The sequence below is a fragment of the Lepus europaeus genome, chromosome 9 (genome assembly GCF_033115175.1).
Source record: "Lepus europaeus isolate LE1 chromosome 9, mLepTim1.pri, whole genome shotgun sequence".
Lineage (NCBI taxonomy): Eukaryota > Metazoa > Chordata > Mammalia > Lagomorpha > Leporidae > Lepus > Lepus europaeus.
In genome coordinates, this window is record NC_084835.1 from 9,908,100 (window position 1) to 9,926,627 (window position 18,528).

At 48.3% G+C, this 18,528-nt stretch overlaps 1 protein-coding gene across 5 annotated transcripts in view; it reads right to left on the reverse strand.

Annotated features, from left to right (window-relative positions):
- MBD4 (methyl-CpG binding domain 4, DNA glycosylase) overlaps positions 1–18,454 on the reverse strand; it is a 20,893-nt gene extending 2,439 nt beyond the window's left edge. Inside the window, exons 1-8 of one of the 5 annotated variants that reach the window (XR_009866757.1) lie at positions 18,195–18,454; positions 16,239–16,466; positions 14,984–15,810; positions 8,514–8,588; positions 8,298–8,432; positions 7,583–7,732; positions 6,997–7,100; positions 2,430–3,499 (exon numbers count right to left, since the gene is read on the reverse strand). Coding sequence is in view for 4 of the 5 variants with exons in the window: in XM_062200478.1 (XP_062056462.1) it covers positions 3,556–3,759; positions 6,997–7,100; positions 7,583–7,732; positions 8,298–8,432; positions 8,514–8,588; positions 14,984–15,810; positions 16,239–16,466; positions 18,195–18,283 (1,812 nt within the window). In the remaining variant the exon portion in view is untranslated. Of the gene's footprint in view, positions 1–300; positions 3,500–3,546; positions 3,760–6,996; positions 7,101–7,582; positions 7,733–8,297; positions 8,433–8,513; positions 8,589–14,983; positions 15,811–16,238; positions 16,467–18,194 lie in introns of those variants that run through there. The other 4 variants (XM_062200481.1, XM_062200480.1, XM_062200479.1 and 1 more) reach the window with 4 other exon arrangements.
- Between the last annotated feature and the right edge of the window lie 74 nt (positions 18,455–18,528).

An 18,528-nucleotide genomic window follows, 5' to 3' on the forward strand; every position in this document is an offset into this window, starting at 1 on the left:
ATTGAGTCCCTGTCTTAGCGGACTGCTGCCACTCCTGTCACACTCAGCTGCTTCTCCAGCACCTGGCTTAAAACATCTTTCATGACCTGGTCCTTTCTGACCTCTCTTATGTCATTTCCAGAGACTGCCGGCAGTTTCCTGAAGACACCAGGTCTCTGGGCTCCTGGGGATGCTGCTCCCTTGACTCAAATGCTTTTCTTCCCCCTTTTGGTTTAGCAAACTGCTTTTGATCCTTTAAGCCCCAGTGTGTAAAATCTCTTCGAGGGGCATGGAACTGTTCCTCCCAGCCCCCACACTCCCTGGACCTTACTCCTGAGTGTGACATAGGGACCTGGCGGCATTCACCCCTCCTTATTCTGAAATTATCTTAGTTCCATTCTTCACCTCTGAAGTTCGATCGGGATTCTGCCAAGGGAGGACAGCCCGACCCAGTACTCCAACCAGACCGAGGCACGGACATGGCCGAAATGTACTTGACCAGGCCTGACTCATTGGCAACACTTCACCTAGGGCAGGAACGACACAATGAGTCCTGGACCTCATACATTTCAGAGGGGCGCTGACGGCTTCCTGCAGAGGGCGCTGCTAGTGGGCCTTGGCAACAAGCGCCCACAACAGGCTCTCATGAACTTCCGAAGAATCATCCCTTATTGCGGCACTGGGAGAGGGTGCCTAACAGGAAAACAATCCCTCTCGCTAAGCGTGTAGGCAGCCTGTCGCCATGACTACGGGTGCCCAGCGCTGGCTGGCTCTGCGCCGCCACCTGCTGGTTGCCGGCGGGAGCCGACGGCCCAGGCAGCTGAGCGCCTGCGGGTTCCCTTCGTCCCATCTTGAGTCAGACAGCGGGAAATCACGGCCGTGCCCGGTGCCAGCGCTGGTCAAAGGCAGAACTTCTGTTCGGCCCGATGCCCCTTGAATCCGGAGTGATACACTCCCGGCCTTCCGAACGCATCTGTGGGAGTTCTGGCAGATCTCCAATTCTTTCTCTAGGCCTCCCTCCCTCTCTGAGCGCTGCAGGAACCCGCGTGAGCCAAGGCAGAACAGAAGCGGGTGTGTGCCATGGGTTGGAATACAGAACCTGAGAACCACTCAATCATAATAAACAATCGTCTGAAATGTCCACCAGCTGATAAAATGGGATCCACCCATGCATTCCATGGCCGTAAAAGGGAATGAATTGACGGAAGCTAAACACGAATGAATTTTCCAAACAGTGGCCACAGGCAGGCAGGCAGACACAAAGGGCCCCTGCTAGGTGATTCCATTTACACGAAATGTTCAGAAGAGGCAAATCTCCAGACGCAGGAGGTAGCCGATGCCAGGGATGGAGAGTGGTAGGGCAGCTGGGGCCGACTGCTAACAGGTATGGGGTTTCTCCTGGGGTGATGGACGGGTTCTAGAATTAATGATGGTTACTCTGTGAATGTACTGAATGTATTAAAACCACTGAGTCATACACTTTGTTAAATGGTGAATTTTATCTCAATTTTAAGTTAGGAACAAAAATGCTTGAGCGCTCCCTCTGTGCTGGTCATCGCCTTTCCTGAGGTGCACAGTGACCCTGAGGCAGGCGCTCAGCCCACCCCGAGGCCACATTAACAAAGCAAGCAAGCACTTACTTACATGTACCCACTTCAAAATCACAGTGACCCTGTGCGGCAGGCACCAGTGCCCCATTTTAAAGAGATGAGGAAACACATACAGAGGTGAGGCAACTTTACCTGCAGTAAAGGGGAAGAGGCAGGCCTGGAACCTGAGCAACCGGGCTGTGGAGATCACAATGGAGATGGCAGAGGAGGGGATCCGACAGCCAGCCCTGTCACACAGTCACCTGGTGCCCTGAGCTGGCTCGTACTCCACACTGGCCGTGCCCTAGGAGCTCCGGAGCCGCTCTACCTCCTTAGCTGCCATGTTTGGGTGTCTGACTCCTGCTCCCTCGACCTTACCCCTTTTGTTCCCTTTCTTGTCTCACTTCGGGTGAGGGCCTACAGAACCTTTTCACCTTTGTGCCTGCACAGGGCTTTGCATTTCAATACTACTTTAATGTCTGATAAAGGAAAATGTGATGGGAAATTATTTAGTGGATGTTTGTCACACAGAATGGGAGTTGCAGCCAATTTTCCTGTTCTCTGGTCAAAATCCATCCCTCTTTAAAATTTGACACGTGCTCACTAACGTGCAAACAGCCAAGCAGGCCTGTGTCACACCCATCCTGATTCTGTTCACACAATACAACAAAGGCAGCTTCCCCACCAAGTGATTTATGTCTCATTTATTCAATCAATTTAATTTTCAAATTATACCTTAGAGTGGCAATTACAATAGTTAAAAATTTTTTTGTTTGGTGAGTTCTAAGGTAAATATTTCAGTATGTGAACTATAATTACAACTTCTATAATAAAAATGGCATAAAGCTTACAAGGTCTCACCTTCTGACTGGGAGATGAGAGGTGAGTTTTCACAAAAGCATCAAGGTACCAGGTATGAGCCATCGCTTGCAAGATGCAATGGGGCTTCAATGGATTTTCACATCAGCTTATTAAATGGATGCTGGGGTCAAATCTAAAAGTCAGTGTGGAGTCATCAAGAACACACCAATGCTAAAGTAATCTTTTTTTTCTTTGCAGGTTAGCTTTTTTTAAAAATAAAATATTTTTAATCTCTCTCTCTCTCTCTCTCTCTCACTATCCACTCTGCCTGTCAAAAAATATTTTTATTAATTAACTGCCTAATATACTTTATAAAACCTTTCATTACATGTTGGACTGTACACTCTCCTTCATGTAACAATTGTGTAATATTACTTTCTATAGAAGAACAGAAAGTCTAATCTTTTCTTTAGCAGCCTTGATATAAATCTGCTTTATATTATCAATGGTTTAGAATATCACATTTCATTATTGAAAGAGTCACACACATTTTAGGGATTTCTGTTACATTATTTTTTTTAAGTCTTAAAAATACGTTCTAACACATTTAGTGACAAAGATCCACCCGTGATACAACATTAAGAAAATAAACACCAGGGGGCAGGTGTTCAGCCTAGTGGTTAAGGTGCTCATGTCTCCTATCACAGTACCTGGGTTTGATTCCCAGTTTCAGCTCCTGATTCCAGCTTCCTATCGCTGTGGATCCTGGGAAGCAGTGGTGCCAGTTCAAGTGTCTGGGTTCCTGCTACCCACGTGTGGGACCTGCACTGAGTTCCTGGGGTTGGCCCTGGCCACTGTGGGTGCTGGGGGCATGAAATACTAATGAAGCTCTCCCTATGATCCTTTGTTTCTCAAATTAAGTGGGGGAGGGAGAAAATACCAACTGGGCTTCTAGTTGGGCTAATTAAAATCTATATGCCTGGCAAAGTGGCTGGCTGTGCTAATGGAAAGTGCAAAGCAATGCATAACAGATAAATTTGAAAACTTTAGTTTCAAGACAGACTTAATTTTTCATGATTTTCCCAGAGCCAGTCATGGTACTTATTTAACTTGTGGTCTTCAGGGTGCACCTGGAAAAAATACAATACATTAGAAGACAGAGGTTTTTTTTCATTTCTTTAAAGATTTATTTATTTATTTGAGAGTCAGAGTTACAGACAGAGGGAGCAACAGAGAAAGATCTTCCATTCACTGGTGCACTCCCCAAATGGCTGCCAGGGCTGGAGGTGGGCTGATCCAAAGCTAGGAGCCAGGAGCTTGCTCTGGGTCTCCCATGCGGGTCAAAGGACTTGGGGCATTCTCTACTGCTTTCCCAGACCAGAGCAGAGAGCTGCATGGGAAGAAAAGCAGCCGAGACATGAATGAGTGTCCATATGGGATGCCAGCATGAGAGGCAGAGGCTTAGCCGGCCCAACAGAGGTCTTATGTAAGTTAGTCAGAAATACATTTTTAGTGGTCCACATTTTTTTTTTTTTTTGACAGGCAGAGTGGACAGTGAGAGAGAGACAGAGAGAAAGGTCTTCCTTTTACCGTTGGTTCACCCTCCAATGGCCGCCGCGGTAGGCACGCTGCAGCCAGCGCACCGCGCTGATCCGATGGCAGGAGCCAGGTGCTTCTCCTGGTCTCCCATGGGGTGCAGGGCCCAAGGACCTGGGCCATCCTCCACTGCACTCCCTGGCCACAGCAGAGAGCTGGCCTGGAAGAGGGGCAACCGGGACAGGATCGGTGCCCCGACCGGGACTAGAACCCGGTGTGCCGGCGCCGCAAGGCGGAGGATTAGCCTAGTGAGCCGCGGCGCCGGCCAATGGTCCACATTTTGGCACAGCAGTTTAGACTGCCACGTGTGACACTGGTTCATGTCCTACTTCTGATATAGCTCCCTGCTAATAAGCCTGGGAAAGCAATTGAAGAAGGCCCAAAGTGCTTGTGCCCTTGCCACTCATGTGGGAGACCACCTGAATGGAGTTCAGGCTCCTGACTTCAACCTGGCCCAGCCCTGGCTGTGTGTCCATTTGGGAAGTGAACCAGGGGACAGAATACCCCTTTTTTTCTCTGTCTCTCCCTCTCTTTCTGTCACTCTGCCTTTCAACTAAACAAATTTTTAAAAAGTCTTTAAAAATAAAAAAAAGTATTTTTTATGCTTTAAAGGTTTGGTGAAGAACAGTATGATAATGACTGAAGTGTGTGACAACACTTAGTATAGTGGAATTCTTGAATGTTTAAATTAAGCTTTACACTTAATGGGGTGGGCATTTGGCACAGGAGTGAAGACCCTGCCTGGGATGCCAATAACCTATATCAAAGTGCCCGGGTTCAAGTCCTGGCTCTGTTCTTAAAAAAAAAATATTTTATTTATTTGAAAGGCAGATAACTGAAACTAGTTCACTCCCCAAAAGGCTGCAACAGTCAGTTCTGGGGCAGGCTGAAGCCAGAAGCCAGAAGCCATCTCAGTTTCCCATGTGGGTGTAGCGGCCCAAAGACTTGGCTATCTTTGGCTGCTTTCCCAGGTACAATAGCAGGGAGCTGGATCAGAAGCAGAACAGGATGCCCAATGCAGGGGATAGCTTAACCCACAAAGCCTGCTCTGCTTATGATTCCAGCTGACTGCTAATGTGCACCCTGGGAGGCAGCAGCCAGTGACAGCTCAAGTACCTGGGTCCCTCCCATCTACATATGAGACCCCGATTGAGTTCCTGGCTCCCAACTTCAGTTTGGCCCAGCCCCCTGGCTGCTGCAGGCATTTGAGAAGTGAATAAGCAGATAGGAGTTCTCTATCTGCTTCTCTGCTTTGCAAAATAAACAATCAAAAAATAAAAATAGGGGCCGGGATTGTAGCACAGTGAGTTAAACTGCTGTTTGCGGTGCTGGCATCCCATGAGGGTGGCAGTTCAAGTCCTGGCTATTCTGCTTCTGACCCAGCTTCCTGCTACTCCTGGGCCTCTGCCAGCCACGTGGGAGACCAGGACGCAGTTCTTGGCTCCTGGCTTAGGCCCAGCCCATCCCCCGCCATTTGGCCATTTGGGACGTGAACCAGCAGACGGAAGATTTCCATCTCTGTCTCTTTGTCTATCGTGCTCTGCCTTTCAAATAGGTAAATAAATTCATCTTAAAAATAAAATTTTGTCTTACATTAAGGTAGTTCTGTACAGTTTATGAGTACTTTTCAATTTAGCACTGATCCTCACCATGTCGTGGAGTATTAACGGCTCATTTTCTTTTCTTTTTGAAAATTTATTTATTTATTTACTTGAAAGAGTTACAAAGAGAGAGAAGGAGAGGCAGAGGCAGAGAGAGGCAGAGGCAGAGGCAGAGAGAGAGAGAGAGAGAGAGAGAGAGAGGTCTTCCATCTGCTGGTTCACTGCCCAGTTGGCTGCAATGGCCAGAGCTGTGCCAATCAAAAGTCAGGAGCCAAGGTCTTCTTCTGGGTCTCCCACACAGGTGCAGGGCCCCAAGGACTTGGGCCATCTTCTACTGCTTTCCGAGGGCACAGAAGAGAGCTGGATTGGAAGAGGAGCAGCCAGGACTCGAATCGGCGCCCATATGGGATCCTGGCACTGCAGGCAGCAGCTTTACCTGCTATGCCATAGCCCTGGCCCCATGGCTTATCTTCTAGGAGGTTACTGACCCTGAGATTAAATGGATTAGGTGGGTCACAGTGGATAGTTCTGGTGTAGCAGGGACAGGGCCCCTGTCCTTCAGTTCAGCCCTGACCAGACTTTGCCTCCTTGTATTATTACCTGTGAGTCACAGGCTAACAGGGCAGTGAAAAGCCCACACACCATCTGCTAGGATGCCATCAGGGTGGGCATAGTCTGTAAAACGGTAGCTGAAGTAGGAATCAGCCACCCCCAAACAGTCTGAGACCATCAGGAGAGACCCCCACAACATACACAATCTGAGCCCAAACTTGCCCACCTCCTTCGAGTGGGATACTTCTGACAGGAGGAAAACATCAGGCTGAGACAGAAATAGGGCCAGACGTGAAAAACAGGGACCAGCGCTGTGGGCTAAGCCTCCACCTGCAGCGCCAACATCCCCTATGGGTGCTGGTTCAAGTCCCAGCTACTCCACTTCTGATCCAGCTCTTTGCTATGATGGCCTGTGAAAGCAGTAGAAGATGGCCCAAGTGCTTGGGTCCCTGCACCTGTGTGGCAGACCTGGAAGAAGCTCCTGGCTTTGGACCAGTGCAGCCCTGGCCACTGCAGCCATTTGAGGTATGTACCAGCAAATGGAAGACCTCTCTCACTCCTTCTGCCTCTCTGTAACTGTGTCTTTCAAATAAATTAAATAATCTAAAAAAAAGTGAAAAACAGCTGGAGGTAGTTAGAGGCCATACCAATGAGTCTTTATGGACTCAAGAGAGCCTGTGGCTCCTTTCTCTGCTGCCAATAACCCCATTGCTGGTCTCTAAGCTGGGAACAAAAGTGCCTCTGACTATAATAGCTCTTGTGCCCTACAAAGAGTTTTAGCTATAATGCTGGATTTATTTCTAACCTAAGAGGTCAGGACATCTAATTGGATGCAGACACAAAATGTGCTGGACATTCTGGCTAGCAGTGGGCCTTACCTGCTTCCACTCATTGACGCAAAAAATTCGGTAAGAGTCATTGCCGTATTTTCCAATCCCATGAAGCTCAATTGGATACTTCCACTGCTTTGTCAGATACTCATCTGAGGAATACAACATCCTGCATGTCAGGTCAGCCTCTAGAAAGACACCTTCCCTAAATGTGTGGTGGTGAGACAGGCGCACAGAACAGCAGAAAGGGATGGGAGGATTCTCTCTCCCCACCCTCAGTTCTTCCCTCTGAATTCCCGAGGTTCCTTATCACGATTTGCCTCTTCCTGACCACTGTCTTGTGCTGTGCTAACTAGACATTGGTAACCCTGGAAGCCAAGGACTGGCCTTTCTGCTTCACTGACTTCTTTCCCTAATCCTGTCCACGTGTTCTGAGCCAATGCCAGGGAGATACGCATTGACTCGGTCAGTGGGAGACTGTGGTCTGGGGGCAAGGACCCTGTTTTTAAGCCTTCTGTGCCTGAGCTGAATAACCTCTATTAGTGGAGCCTCCAAGGACATTAAAGTTTAAGGCACGGCTTTTTTAGATAGGTAAAAATCTACGTTTTTTTCCTTTGGGTTTATGGGAAAGCACCTGAGAACTTGATGATGGTTTTTGCTCGAAGATCATACAGACCAAGAGGCTTGAGAAGTTCTGATACATCTCTCCAGTCCGCGGCTCTTGCTACCTCGGCTGAAGGGTACTTCTCCAGGAACTCCCAAAGCACAGGTATTGCCATTTTGCCTGATTAGTAAAAATAACCAAATGAGTATAAGATGTCCCATAGGCTGTCTTCAAGTTCAGGTACATCTTCATCTAGAAATCTCATCGAGAGGTTTTTGTTTTCTTAACCACTGACAAGAAGCCACTACCTGTACAGACAACTGCTTTCAGAGTACAATACCAACACTAGTCATCTACTGAGCTAACAGTTCTGAAACCTGGTCTTGTGTGAGATTAATTTTAGATAATCATTTTGGTAGATAACCAGTGCAGAACCATAGAGAATACAAGGTGCAGTCAATGAAACACAGGCTTTTATATGTGTCCAAGGATAGAAAAATGGTAACAGAGTTTTACTGATGGAAAACTGATTTCAAAGAACATTTGTCCCTTAACACTGGAAAGGCTGTGGGCAGTATCCAATCTAACCTCTCACAGGTGAGGAGTGCGAGGGCTGAAAGATGAAGGCTACCTATGGTCACACAGATTTGGCATGGACCTCGCACCCAGGCCACCTAATCTATTCAGCACTCTTGCTCCTCATTACACTGTCTCTATGAGAACAAAGTGAAAATAATTCACACACCTGCGGTCCGGTTGAGAAATATGGTCGCAATGAGCAGCTTCCATGGGTCATGAAAAAGTGTTTCTTGGACGAGATTAAAAGGTGACCGAGGAGGTGTCCACTTCTTAAAGGCTTTGCGTCGCGGGGGGCTAAGAGCTGAACAAACACACGGCATCAAGACTTTACACTGGAAATATATTTAAAATCTGATGTTCTTTCTAACTGTGAAAGGGATACCTGCTTTGTTATACTTGCTGGAAAAATACAGGCTTGTTTTTCTTCTCTCTATTTGTGTTCGTGGGATGGTGTCTTCTGAAAAGGAAGAATGAACACTGTTCACACAATCTAGGGTTCAGCCTAAGGAAAGATGCAGGGATGCAAATGGTAACAATACCACAGCTACTAAAATGCCTCCCAAGCACTACTGTAATCACTGGCATAAATTAACCAACTGAATCCTAATGATCTGTGAGCTAGTTACAAGACTGTTTCTACTTTACAGACAAGGAAAACTGGGACACAGAGAAATTAAGTAACTTGCCCAAGGTCACATAGCCGTTAACTGTCAGAGCTAAAATTCGAACCCAAGCAGTCTGGCCAAAGTCCATGCCTTTTTTTTTTTTTTTTTTTTAAAGATTTATTTATTTATTTGAAAGTCAAGAGTTACACAGAGAGAGGAGAGGCAGAGACAGAGAGAAAGAGATCTTCCATCTGCTGGTTCACTCCTCAGATGGCCGCAATGGCCGGAGCTGCGCCGATCCGAAGCCAGGAGCCAGGAGCTTCTTCCGGGTCTCCCACGCGGGTGCAGGGGCCCAAGGACTTGGGCCATCTTCCACTGCTTTCCCAGGCTATAGCAGAGAGCTGGATCGGAAGAGGAGCAGCTGGGCCTAGAACTGGCGCCCATATGGGATGCTGGCACTTCAGGCCAGGGTGTTAATCTGCTGCGCCACAGTGCCAGCCCCACATATATACTTTGACCACCTTGGGAAAGGTCCCAAGGCTTTTTTTTTTTTTTTTCCTGATAAAGATTTATTTATTTATTTACTTATTTGAAAGGCAGAGTTAGAGAGGCAAAGGCAGAGAGAGTGAGAGAGAGGTCTTCCCTCCTCTGGTTCACCCCCCAAAAGGCCACAATGGCCAGAGGGAGCTGTGACAATTCGAAGCCAGGAGCCACTTCTGGATCTCCCATGCAGGTGCAGGGGCCAAAAGATTTGGGCCATCTTCCACTGCTTTCCCAGGCCACAGCAGAGAGCTGGATTGGAGGTGGAGCAGCTGGGACTCGAACCAGGGTCCATATGGGATGCCAGCACCAAAGGTGGCAGCTTTACCCGCTACACCACAGTGCCAGCCCTGAGTCCATGCCTTTAACCACTCTGTTCTCTATGATTTATGCTTGGAACTCATGGCACTGAAAATTAGGTACAGTTTAGAATACGTTAAACTATGAGCCGGCACTGCGACTCAATAGGCTAATCCTCCGCCTTGCAGCGCCAGCACACCGGGTTCTAGTCCTGGCTGGGGTGCATGATTCTGTCCCAGTTGCCCCCCTTCCAGGCCAGCTCTCCGCTGTGGCCCGGGAGTGCAGTGGAGGACAGCCCAAGTGCTTGGGCCCTGCACCCCATGGGAGACCAGGAGAAGCACCTGGCTCCTGCCTTCGGATCAGCGCAGTGCACCGGTCGCAGCGCGCCAGCCGCTGCGGCCATTGGAGGGTGAACCAACGGCAAAGGAAGACCTTTCTCTCTCTCTCTCTCTCTCACTGTCCACTCTGCCGGTCAAAAAAAAAAAAAAAAAAAAAAAAAAGAATATGTTAAACTGTGACACATTCATATAAGCATTTGTTAAAATATTTTTTAAGAATGGAAAAGTGGCACAGTAGTTAAGTCACTACTGGAGATGTTCACTTTCTCACTTTCCACAACAGAATGCCTGGATTGAGTCCCAGCTACTCCATTTCCAATCCTGCTTCCTGCTGATGCACACCCTAGGAAGCAGCAGGAGGATGGCTCAAGTACTTGGGTTCTTGCGGCCCATGTGGGAGACCTGGGTGGAGCTCTGGGCTCCTCACTTCAACCTGGTCCAGCTCTGGCTGTTGTGGGCATTTAAGGAGTCAATCAGGAGATGGAAAATCTCTGTGTCTGTGCCTTTCAAATAAAATGGAAAAAAAAAAAAATTGGCGGGGGGAGAGCAGCATAGAGGCATAACAAGCCTCTGCCTGTGACACTGGCATCCCATAAGGGCACTGGTTCATGGGCTGCTGCTCCACTTCCAATCCAGCTCCCTGCTATTGGCCTGGGAAAAGCAATGGAAAATGGCTCAAGTTGTTGCCATCCATGTGGGAGACCAGGACAGAGTTCCTGGCTCCTGGCTTCCGCCTGGCCCAGCCCTAGCTGTTGTGGCCATATGGGGAATAAACCAGTAGATGGAAGATCCTTTCTTACTCCCCACCCCCAACTCTTTCAACATAGATAAATCTTAAAAACAAAAAACAAAATGTTATAATCATTATTGCTCAGTGATAATTTTTCTTAATTTTCCCTATTGCTCAAAATTTCTTCTGTGAACACTTATATTAACCAAAAAAAGGGATGCAGATAAAATGTAAGTTCCAAGAAAAACCTAAGATTTGGACCCTGGAACACCTGAGACCACTATCTATTGGGAGATTCTATCTCCCAGGAACCGGTGTTATCAGACTTTTCAGTTTCTAAAATCATCACATTTATTTATTTATTTATTTTTTTGACAGGCAGAGTGGACAGTGAGAGAGAGACAGAGAGGAAGGTCTTCCTTTTTGCCGTTGGTTCACCCTCCAATGGCCGCCACAGCCGGCGCGCTGCGGCCGGCGCACCGCGCTGTTCCGATGGCAGGAGCCAGGTGCTTCTCCTGGTCTCCCATGGGGTGCAGGGCCCAAGGACTTGGGCCATCCTCCACTGCACTCCCTGGCCACAGCAGAGAGCTGGCCTGGAAGAGGGGCAACCGGGACAGGATCGGTGCCCCGACCGGGACTAGAACCCGGTGTGCCGGCGCCGCAAGGCGGAGGATTAGCCTGTTGAGCCACGGCGCCGGCCTTAAAATCATCACATTTAAATACTTCCTTTAGCCGGCACCGTGGCTCAACAGGCTAATCCTCCGCCTTGCGGCGCCAGCACACCAGGTTCTAGTCCCGGTCGGGGCACCGATCCTGTCCCAGTTGCCCCTCTTCCAGGCCAGCTCTCTGCTGTGGCCAGGGAGTGCAGTGGAGAATGGCCCAAGTGCTTGGGCCCTGCACCCCATGGGAGACCAGGAGAAGCACCTGGCTCCTGCCTTCAGATCAGCGCGGTGCGCCAGCTGCAGCGCGCCGGCTGTGGCGGCCATTGGAGGGTGAACCAACGGCAAAAAGGAAGACCTTCCTCTCTGTCTCTCTCTCACTGTCCACTCTGCCTGTCAAAAAAAAAAAAAAAATACTTCCTTTAGCTATACCCTGAAAATCTGAATATCAGTTAATAATATCTGACATTTGTATAGCATGAAGCCATTGTTTTCACTTCTCATTTTACCTGATAATATTAAAGATGTGAAAAACAGGATTAGGGAGGGTTGTCACTTGTAAGAAACAGGTTCTTCTTGAAGAAACTGAAGCTTACAAATTAAACAGCTCTCCCCAAATGTTAATGGGATTGATTGGAGGCTGGGACAAACATCTAGGTTTCCAAAAAATGTCTAGTGTTTTCTGCTCTTCTAGTTTGCTGATGTTGCTGCTTTTTATTTAAAGCTTTTTTTTTTAAGTTTATTTATTTATTTATTTGAGAGGTAGAGTCACAGACAGTGAGAGAGAGAGAGATAGAAAGGTTTTCTATCTGCTGGTTCACTCCCCAAATAGCTGCAATGGCTGGAGCTGTGCCGATCCGAAGCCAGGCGTTTCCTCCCGTTCTCCCATGTCAGTGCAGGGGCCTAGGCACTTGGGCTATATTCCACTGCTTTCCCAGGCCACAGCAGAGAGCTGGACTGGAAGAGGAGCAGCTAGGACTGGAACTGGTGCCCATATGGGATACTTGGGAAGCAGGCAGAGGATTAACCGACTGTGCTATAGCGCCAGCCCCTTAAAGATTTATTTATACAACAGGCATTCTATTGTGGAAACTGACAGGCAAAGAAAGTGGGAGATAGTAGGGGGTGGCAGAGAGAGGGAGAGAGAGAGAGAGCGTGCAAGGGAGAGAGGGATCTTCTATCTATAGGTCACTCCCCAGATGGCCACAATGCCCAGGGATGTACTTGGGCCATCCTCTGTTGCTTCCCCGGGCCCATCAGCAGGGAGTTGGACTGGAAGCGCAGCAGCCAGGACTGGAACCAAAGCTCTGATACAGGATGCTAGCTGTCACAGTGGCAACTTAACAGCTGCACCACAATGCTAGCTCCTGCCTCTCTAGTTTGAATAGGAAGCCCAGCAGGAAGTAAAAAAAGAGAACTAAGCAGACTGCTTTTACCAGCTACTTGTTAACTTTTTCTGCAGGTTCCTATAAATAATCACCAATTAGCCTTCTTTTTTATTTTATTTTTTATTGACAGGCAGAGTTAGACAGTGAGAGAGAGAGAGAGAGAGAGAGAGAGAAAGGTCTTCCTTTTTCTGTTGGTTCACCCCCCAAGTGGCCGCCACGGCCGGTGCGTTGCAGCTGGTGCGCCGCAGCTGGTGCACTGCGCCAATCCGAAGCCAGGAGCCAGGTGCTTCCTCCTGGTCTCCCACACAGTGCAGGGCCCAAGGACCTGGGCCTTCCTCCACTGCCTTCCCGGGCCACAGCAGAGAGATGGACTGGAAGAGGAGCAACCAGGACAGAATCCGGCGCCCCGACCGGGACTAGAACCCATGGTACCGGCGCCGCAGGCGGAGGATTAGCCTAGTGAGCTGCGGCACCAGCTAACTAGCCTTCTTTATTGTGGTTTACTTGGCAATTTCTACCTAGGCCAATGGGAAATCTACTACTCCAAGTACATCAAGTACTCAGGAGTACTTCAAGTACTTCAAGTACAAGTAACCCAGGAGTACTTCACTATATGTTGAGAGCTAACTTGGTTAAATTTAGGATGAATAAGATTCTTTCCAACTTAGTCATAAAAGTATGTTTTTAATATTTACATTTTCCCATTATAATAGTAATCAGTCTATACAAACTCCAAAGCTTTCTTTAAGCAGCTCAGTTTTCACACAGTCCCTAGGCAGACATGGCCATTTTCTGTTAAAGGCAGAAAAATTCTAGTCTCTGAGGAGACACAAAGCCATGGGTGGGACACAGCGAGAATCAAGTGTCACCCCTGTTCCTCCAATTTGTTCAGGTTGTTTTCCCATAGGGTTTTAAGTAAAATTACTATTCTTCTTTAAAGAGTTATTCATTATACCATAATGGCATAATAAATTACTAATACAGGGCTGCTCAAATGGGCTCTTTTTTATCTCTTATTCACGGAGGTATTATAAAAGCAGAACTGCTAAGCTCTCAATTCTGTATTAAGAGCACACTACAAATAATAGATGAACTATGTGATTATACTTCTGAATTATTTAGAGTGCCAAGGCATTTTAGGGAAGCATTACATTATAATAGAAGCTAAAAATGACTATGATATGCACAAAATTAAATTGGTAGTCACTCGTAAGAAGTAAGTAAGTAAGAGGGGTGTGAAGAAAAGACACTGACTAGTCTTGACCAGTTCAGGTACAAAAGTGCATGCTCCAAGTTTTCCACATATGAAGCCTTTTTAATCTTCAAGTCTTAAGATTACCAGCTGGAAAGAGAATGAGGGTGCTGGCACTGTGGTGTAGCGGGTAAAGCTGCCACCTAGTTCGATAACCAGCTGCTCCACTTCCGATCCAGTTCTCTGCTATGGCTTAGGAAAGAAGATGGCCCAACTGCTTGGAGCCCTGCACCCATGTGGGAGACCTGGAAGAAACTCCTGGCTTCGGATCGGCCCGGCTCCAGCCGTTGTGGCCTTCTGGGGAGTGAACCAGCAGATATAAGACCTCTCTCTCTGAAACTCTGCCTTTCAAATAAATAAATAAATCTTTAAAAAGAAAAAAAAAAAAAGAGGGGCCAGCATTGTGGCGTAGTGGGTAAAGCTACAGTGCTGCCATCCCATATGGACGCCGGTTCAAGTCCCGGCTGCTCCATTTCCAATCCAGCGCTCTGCTGTGGCCTGGGAAAGCAGTAGAAGATGGCCCAAGTCCTTGGGCCCCTGCACCTGTGTGGGAGACCCAGAAGCAGCTCCTAGTTCTTAGCTTTGGATTGGTGCAGCTCCGGCTATTGTGGCCAACTGAGGAATGAACTAGAGGATGGAAGACCTCCCTCTCTCTGCCTCTCCTTCTCTCTCTCTCTGTGTAACTGTGACTTTCAAGTAAATAAATAAATCTTAAAAAAAACAAGAATGGGAAAAAAGGAAACAGCCATTGAGAAGGGAGCCCCATCTGCTACGTTGGGGAGAGGACGTGGCAGCTGTTAAAGGGAAAACTGCTTTGCCCAGGCACCATGGCAGTAACCAGCTGATCCTCTTTCTGCGACAGGAAAGGACTTGAAAATCAGTTAGACAAGGCCTTAGGAGCGAGTAGACTGTATCTGCCAGGTGGCCTTATTTCTCGGCTCTCTTCCCGTATCTTAACTGTGTACAGGCAGGAAATACAAGACCCGGAGTCTACACTCCTCATCACATAATGTCTAACAGCACTTTAAAGCACTGAATACCTTGAAATATTTTCTCAGAAGTCAAGTCTTTCTCGGTTTGTGAGCAGCTGCTGTCCATCTCAGAGCCACATCTTAAAATGTCACCATGCAAATGCTCCTTCCTGCCCCCAGTGTCTCCTGTTCTGATTTCTTCTGATTCTGAAGGGGTATCCTCACGCTTCTTGTTGTGTTCTGCTTCTCTGGCCGCACCTAAGTCGTTTGTGATGCCAGAAGTTAACTGTTCAGGATGAGAACTGGATTCTGAACTTGAGCTTTCTTTCACAAGGCTCTTTTCAGCACTGGCCACACCCAAGGGCTCGCTGCTTGCCCCAAGCTCACTTTCCTGCGGAACAGGCTCGCTCGCAGCGCCTGCTTGATTACACACAGAGTTTCTTTTCCTACTACTTTGAACAGAATCTGAAAGATTCGTCCTGAACTCTTTTTTGGTTTTCTTAATGTGAATTCCTTTTAACACAGTCTCCTTTCCTTTGGACTTTCTACCTCCTCCAGAGGCGACATTGTGAACACCCTCATCTTCTTTCGAAGGCAAATGAATGGAAGCAGGGTTGGATAGTCCTCTGTTACCTTGCAACTCTGCACAAGCACTTGGCAGAGGACACTCATCCTTTCCCAGCCTGCTTCGTGTCCTGAGGTTCCAGTTTGAAACGTGTCTGCTGTTTTGCAGCTGAGATGTCAGATCTGCCATGCTGCAATCTTTTTTTCTTGACTTGGTGCCCCTTTTAGGAACCAGAGCAAAATCAAAATCTTCTGGGTGAAGAGACGTCTCCCCATTTTTGTGAAGATAATTAGTAAGTGACCTCTTGGATCTGAACTTCAGTCCTTGGGGGCTAGAAAATGACACTGAATGAAACTTAATGCTAGTAAAAAGAAGCAACTTTCAAAAAGAATTGGACTACACTTCAGATTTCTCATTAATCATTTCCAAATGTTGTAATGAGCTTTTCTCATTTAAAAAGAAAAAATTAAAAAGTGCTAACGAGTACTTTAAAATGGTATCCTCTATAACAGCATAAAGTAAATTTATAAATATAACGTAAACGCAACCTCATCATTAACTATTCAGACACTAGGGGAGATGAAACGTGTAACTGTCCACGAATCACTTGCTACAATGAACCAACGACACTGAAAGAACAGAATCCTCAATGGTTTTTTGGTAATAACAGACACAAGCCAAGATGTCTGTTGTATATTCTCACTACCGCTCAAGACAAAATTATTTTGCTGTAGTGTCTTTACGGCCTCGTGAGCTTACCTGATAAAATACACATCAAATTTTCCTGCTGTCTTCCCAGACAACCTTTGCTTCACAACTCTTTCCCATCCACATGGAACCGACTTGGGGCATTCTGTCTCTGCAGTGCCAGCACACCCAGCAGAAGCTATGGGTTCTGGCAGCACAGGGTTACACGCACTGCTTCCATTTATCACCATTTGTTTCTCATCTTCTCCCGCTCTTTCCAATCTCACAGCAACGTCATCCCTGGAAAAACAACACACAAATTATTAACTCATTTAAAATTTATTCCTTTTTTCCTTATTCTTTTTTTTTTTTGGACAGGCAGAGTGGACAGTGAGAGAGACAGAAAGGTCTTCCTTTGCCGTTGGTTTTCCCTCCAATGGCCGCCGTGGCTGGCGTGCTGCAGCCGGTGCACCGCGCTGATCCAAAGGCAGGAGCCAGGTGCTTCTCCTGGTCTCCCATGCGGGTGCAGGCCCCAAGAACTTAGGCCATCCTCCACTGCCTTCCCGGGCCACAGCAGAGAGCTGGCCTGGAAGAGGGGCAACTGGGACAGAATCCGGCGCCCCGACCGGGACTAGAACCCGGTGTGCCGGCGCCACAGGTGGAGGATTAGCGTATTGAGCCATGGCACCAGCCCCTTTTTTCCTTTTTCTATATCAACCTATGACACTCTAGAATCCACATGGATTATTCAGGTTAAAATCGGAGAGATTAAAGTTAGCATGAACCAGTCTTGTTCTACAGGTTATCTCTTGTCCACCACAGAAGTTTCTTCTCTTCCAACATGAGTTTTAAAGTATGGGAAATCTCTATTAAAAATGCTAATCATCCTATAAGGCTGTTACAGAGATTTCTGGGGGCACTAGGTGTAAGTCTGAGAATATGAACTAACAGCTGAGTCCAGCCTTAACAGAAACCCTTGAAACACTCAGTGAGTGGTCACCTCCATTCACCAGCTCCCCTCTGCAAATAAACGAGGTACACATTTCACCTATAATATGTGTGTGTTTCTGGGCCAAAGCGTCTTTTCATTGCAAGCCTCCTAAAATAAATAATTTCAGATTCTGACTTCTCAATCTCTCTAATTCTTGATCCTCATGATGCTAACTTTGGCAACGTTTACTCTCATTTCACCGATGAAAGTGGGTGAGAGGCAAGTTAAGTGACTTGCACACCTGATACCAGAACCCAGGTCCACTACACCTTAGCCTAACACTTCTCCCCTATGCCGCTCCCGAAAAGCTTCGGTCAAGTGCATCCTACTCACTGACTCACACATTTTCAACGCTGGATCCGTCTCCACTGCTCAACTAACCCCATTTCTTTTCTACAAACAGGGAAACTAAGCAAGAATCAGTGACTAACCAGAGTGAGAACCACGGTTTGGGGACTGGGGCTGTTTGCATTTCCCAGGAAAGGGGACAGAAACCTTGCGAGGTCAGCGCCACCCCGGCGGCTCTGCCGTTTACCAGCCGTGTGCCCAAAAGCCACGTCACGTCAGCGTTCGATGCTGGCTTCTTGCTAAAAAGGAGGGCAGACCTCCCCTGCCGCAGTTCTGAGGATTCCTAACTAGGCAGGCCGCCCTCGCCTCACAGCACACGCACGCCAGCAGCGTCCGGTGGCTGCTCCCGCGGCCCAGGTCGAACCGGAGACCTCCTCCCTCCCCCAGCTCCCCCAGCCGCTTCGGGGCAGGAAGCGGGGCGCACCCTGGGCTGACCCCAGCGCTCAGTACCTCAAGCCCAGAAAGGCCCACCTCGCTTCGGGGCAGGAAGCGGGGCGCACCCTGGGCTGACCCCAGCTCCCAGTACCTCAAGCCCAGAGAGGCCCACCTCGCTTCGGGGCAGGAAGCGGGGCGCGCCCTGGGCTGACCCCAGCTCCCAGTACCTCAAGCCCAGAGAGGCCCACCCCGCCTACTCGCCAGCTCCCGTTTCACAAGGGTGAAGCGGAGGCCCAAAGGGGACAGTCACTTGCCCGAGGTCGCAGGGCTGGGCTGGGGCCGTGCGCTCGCTACAGCAGACCGCAGGGGCAGCTCCGCCATCCCCCAGGCTCGGGCTCTCCATCTCAGCCGTGTCACCCTCAAAGCGGGCTCCGGCCGCGACCCCCGGCCGAGAGCTACGAGGCCCTGGAGCGGAAGAGGAGCAAGAGGTAAAAACCTCCGCCCCTCAGACCGCTTAGGTAAAACCAGTCTGAAGGTAGTAATGAACGCGCGAAAGACTACACATTTGCTTTCCGGCCGCCCCCGCCTCCATCACTACCACTTCCACGGCTCCGCCAATCATATCCTTTATCGGGGAAAACGTCCCGC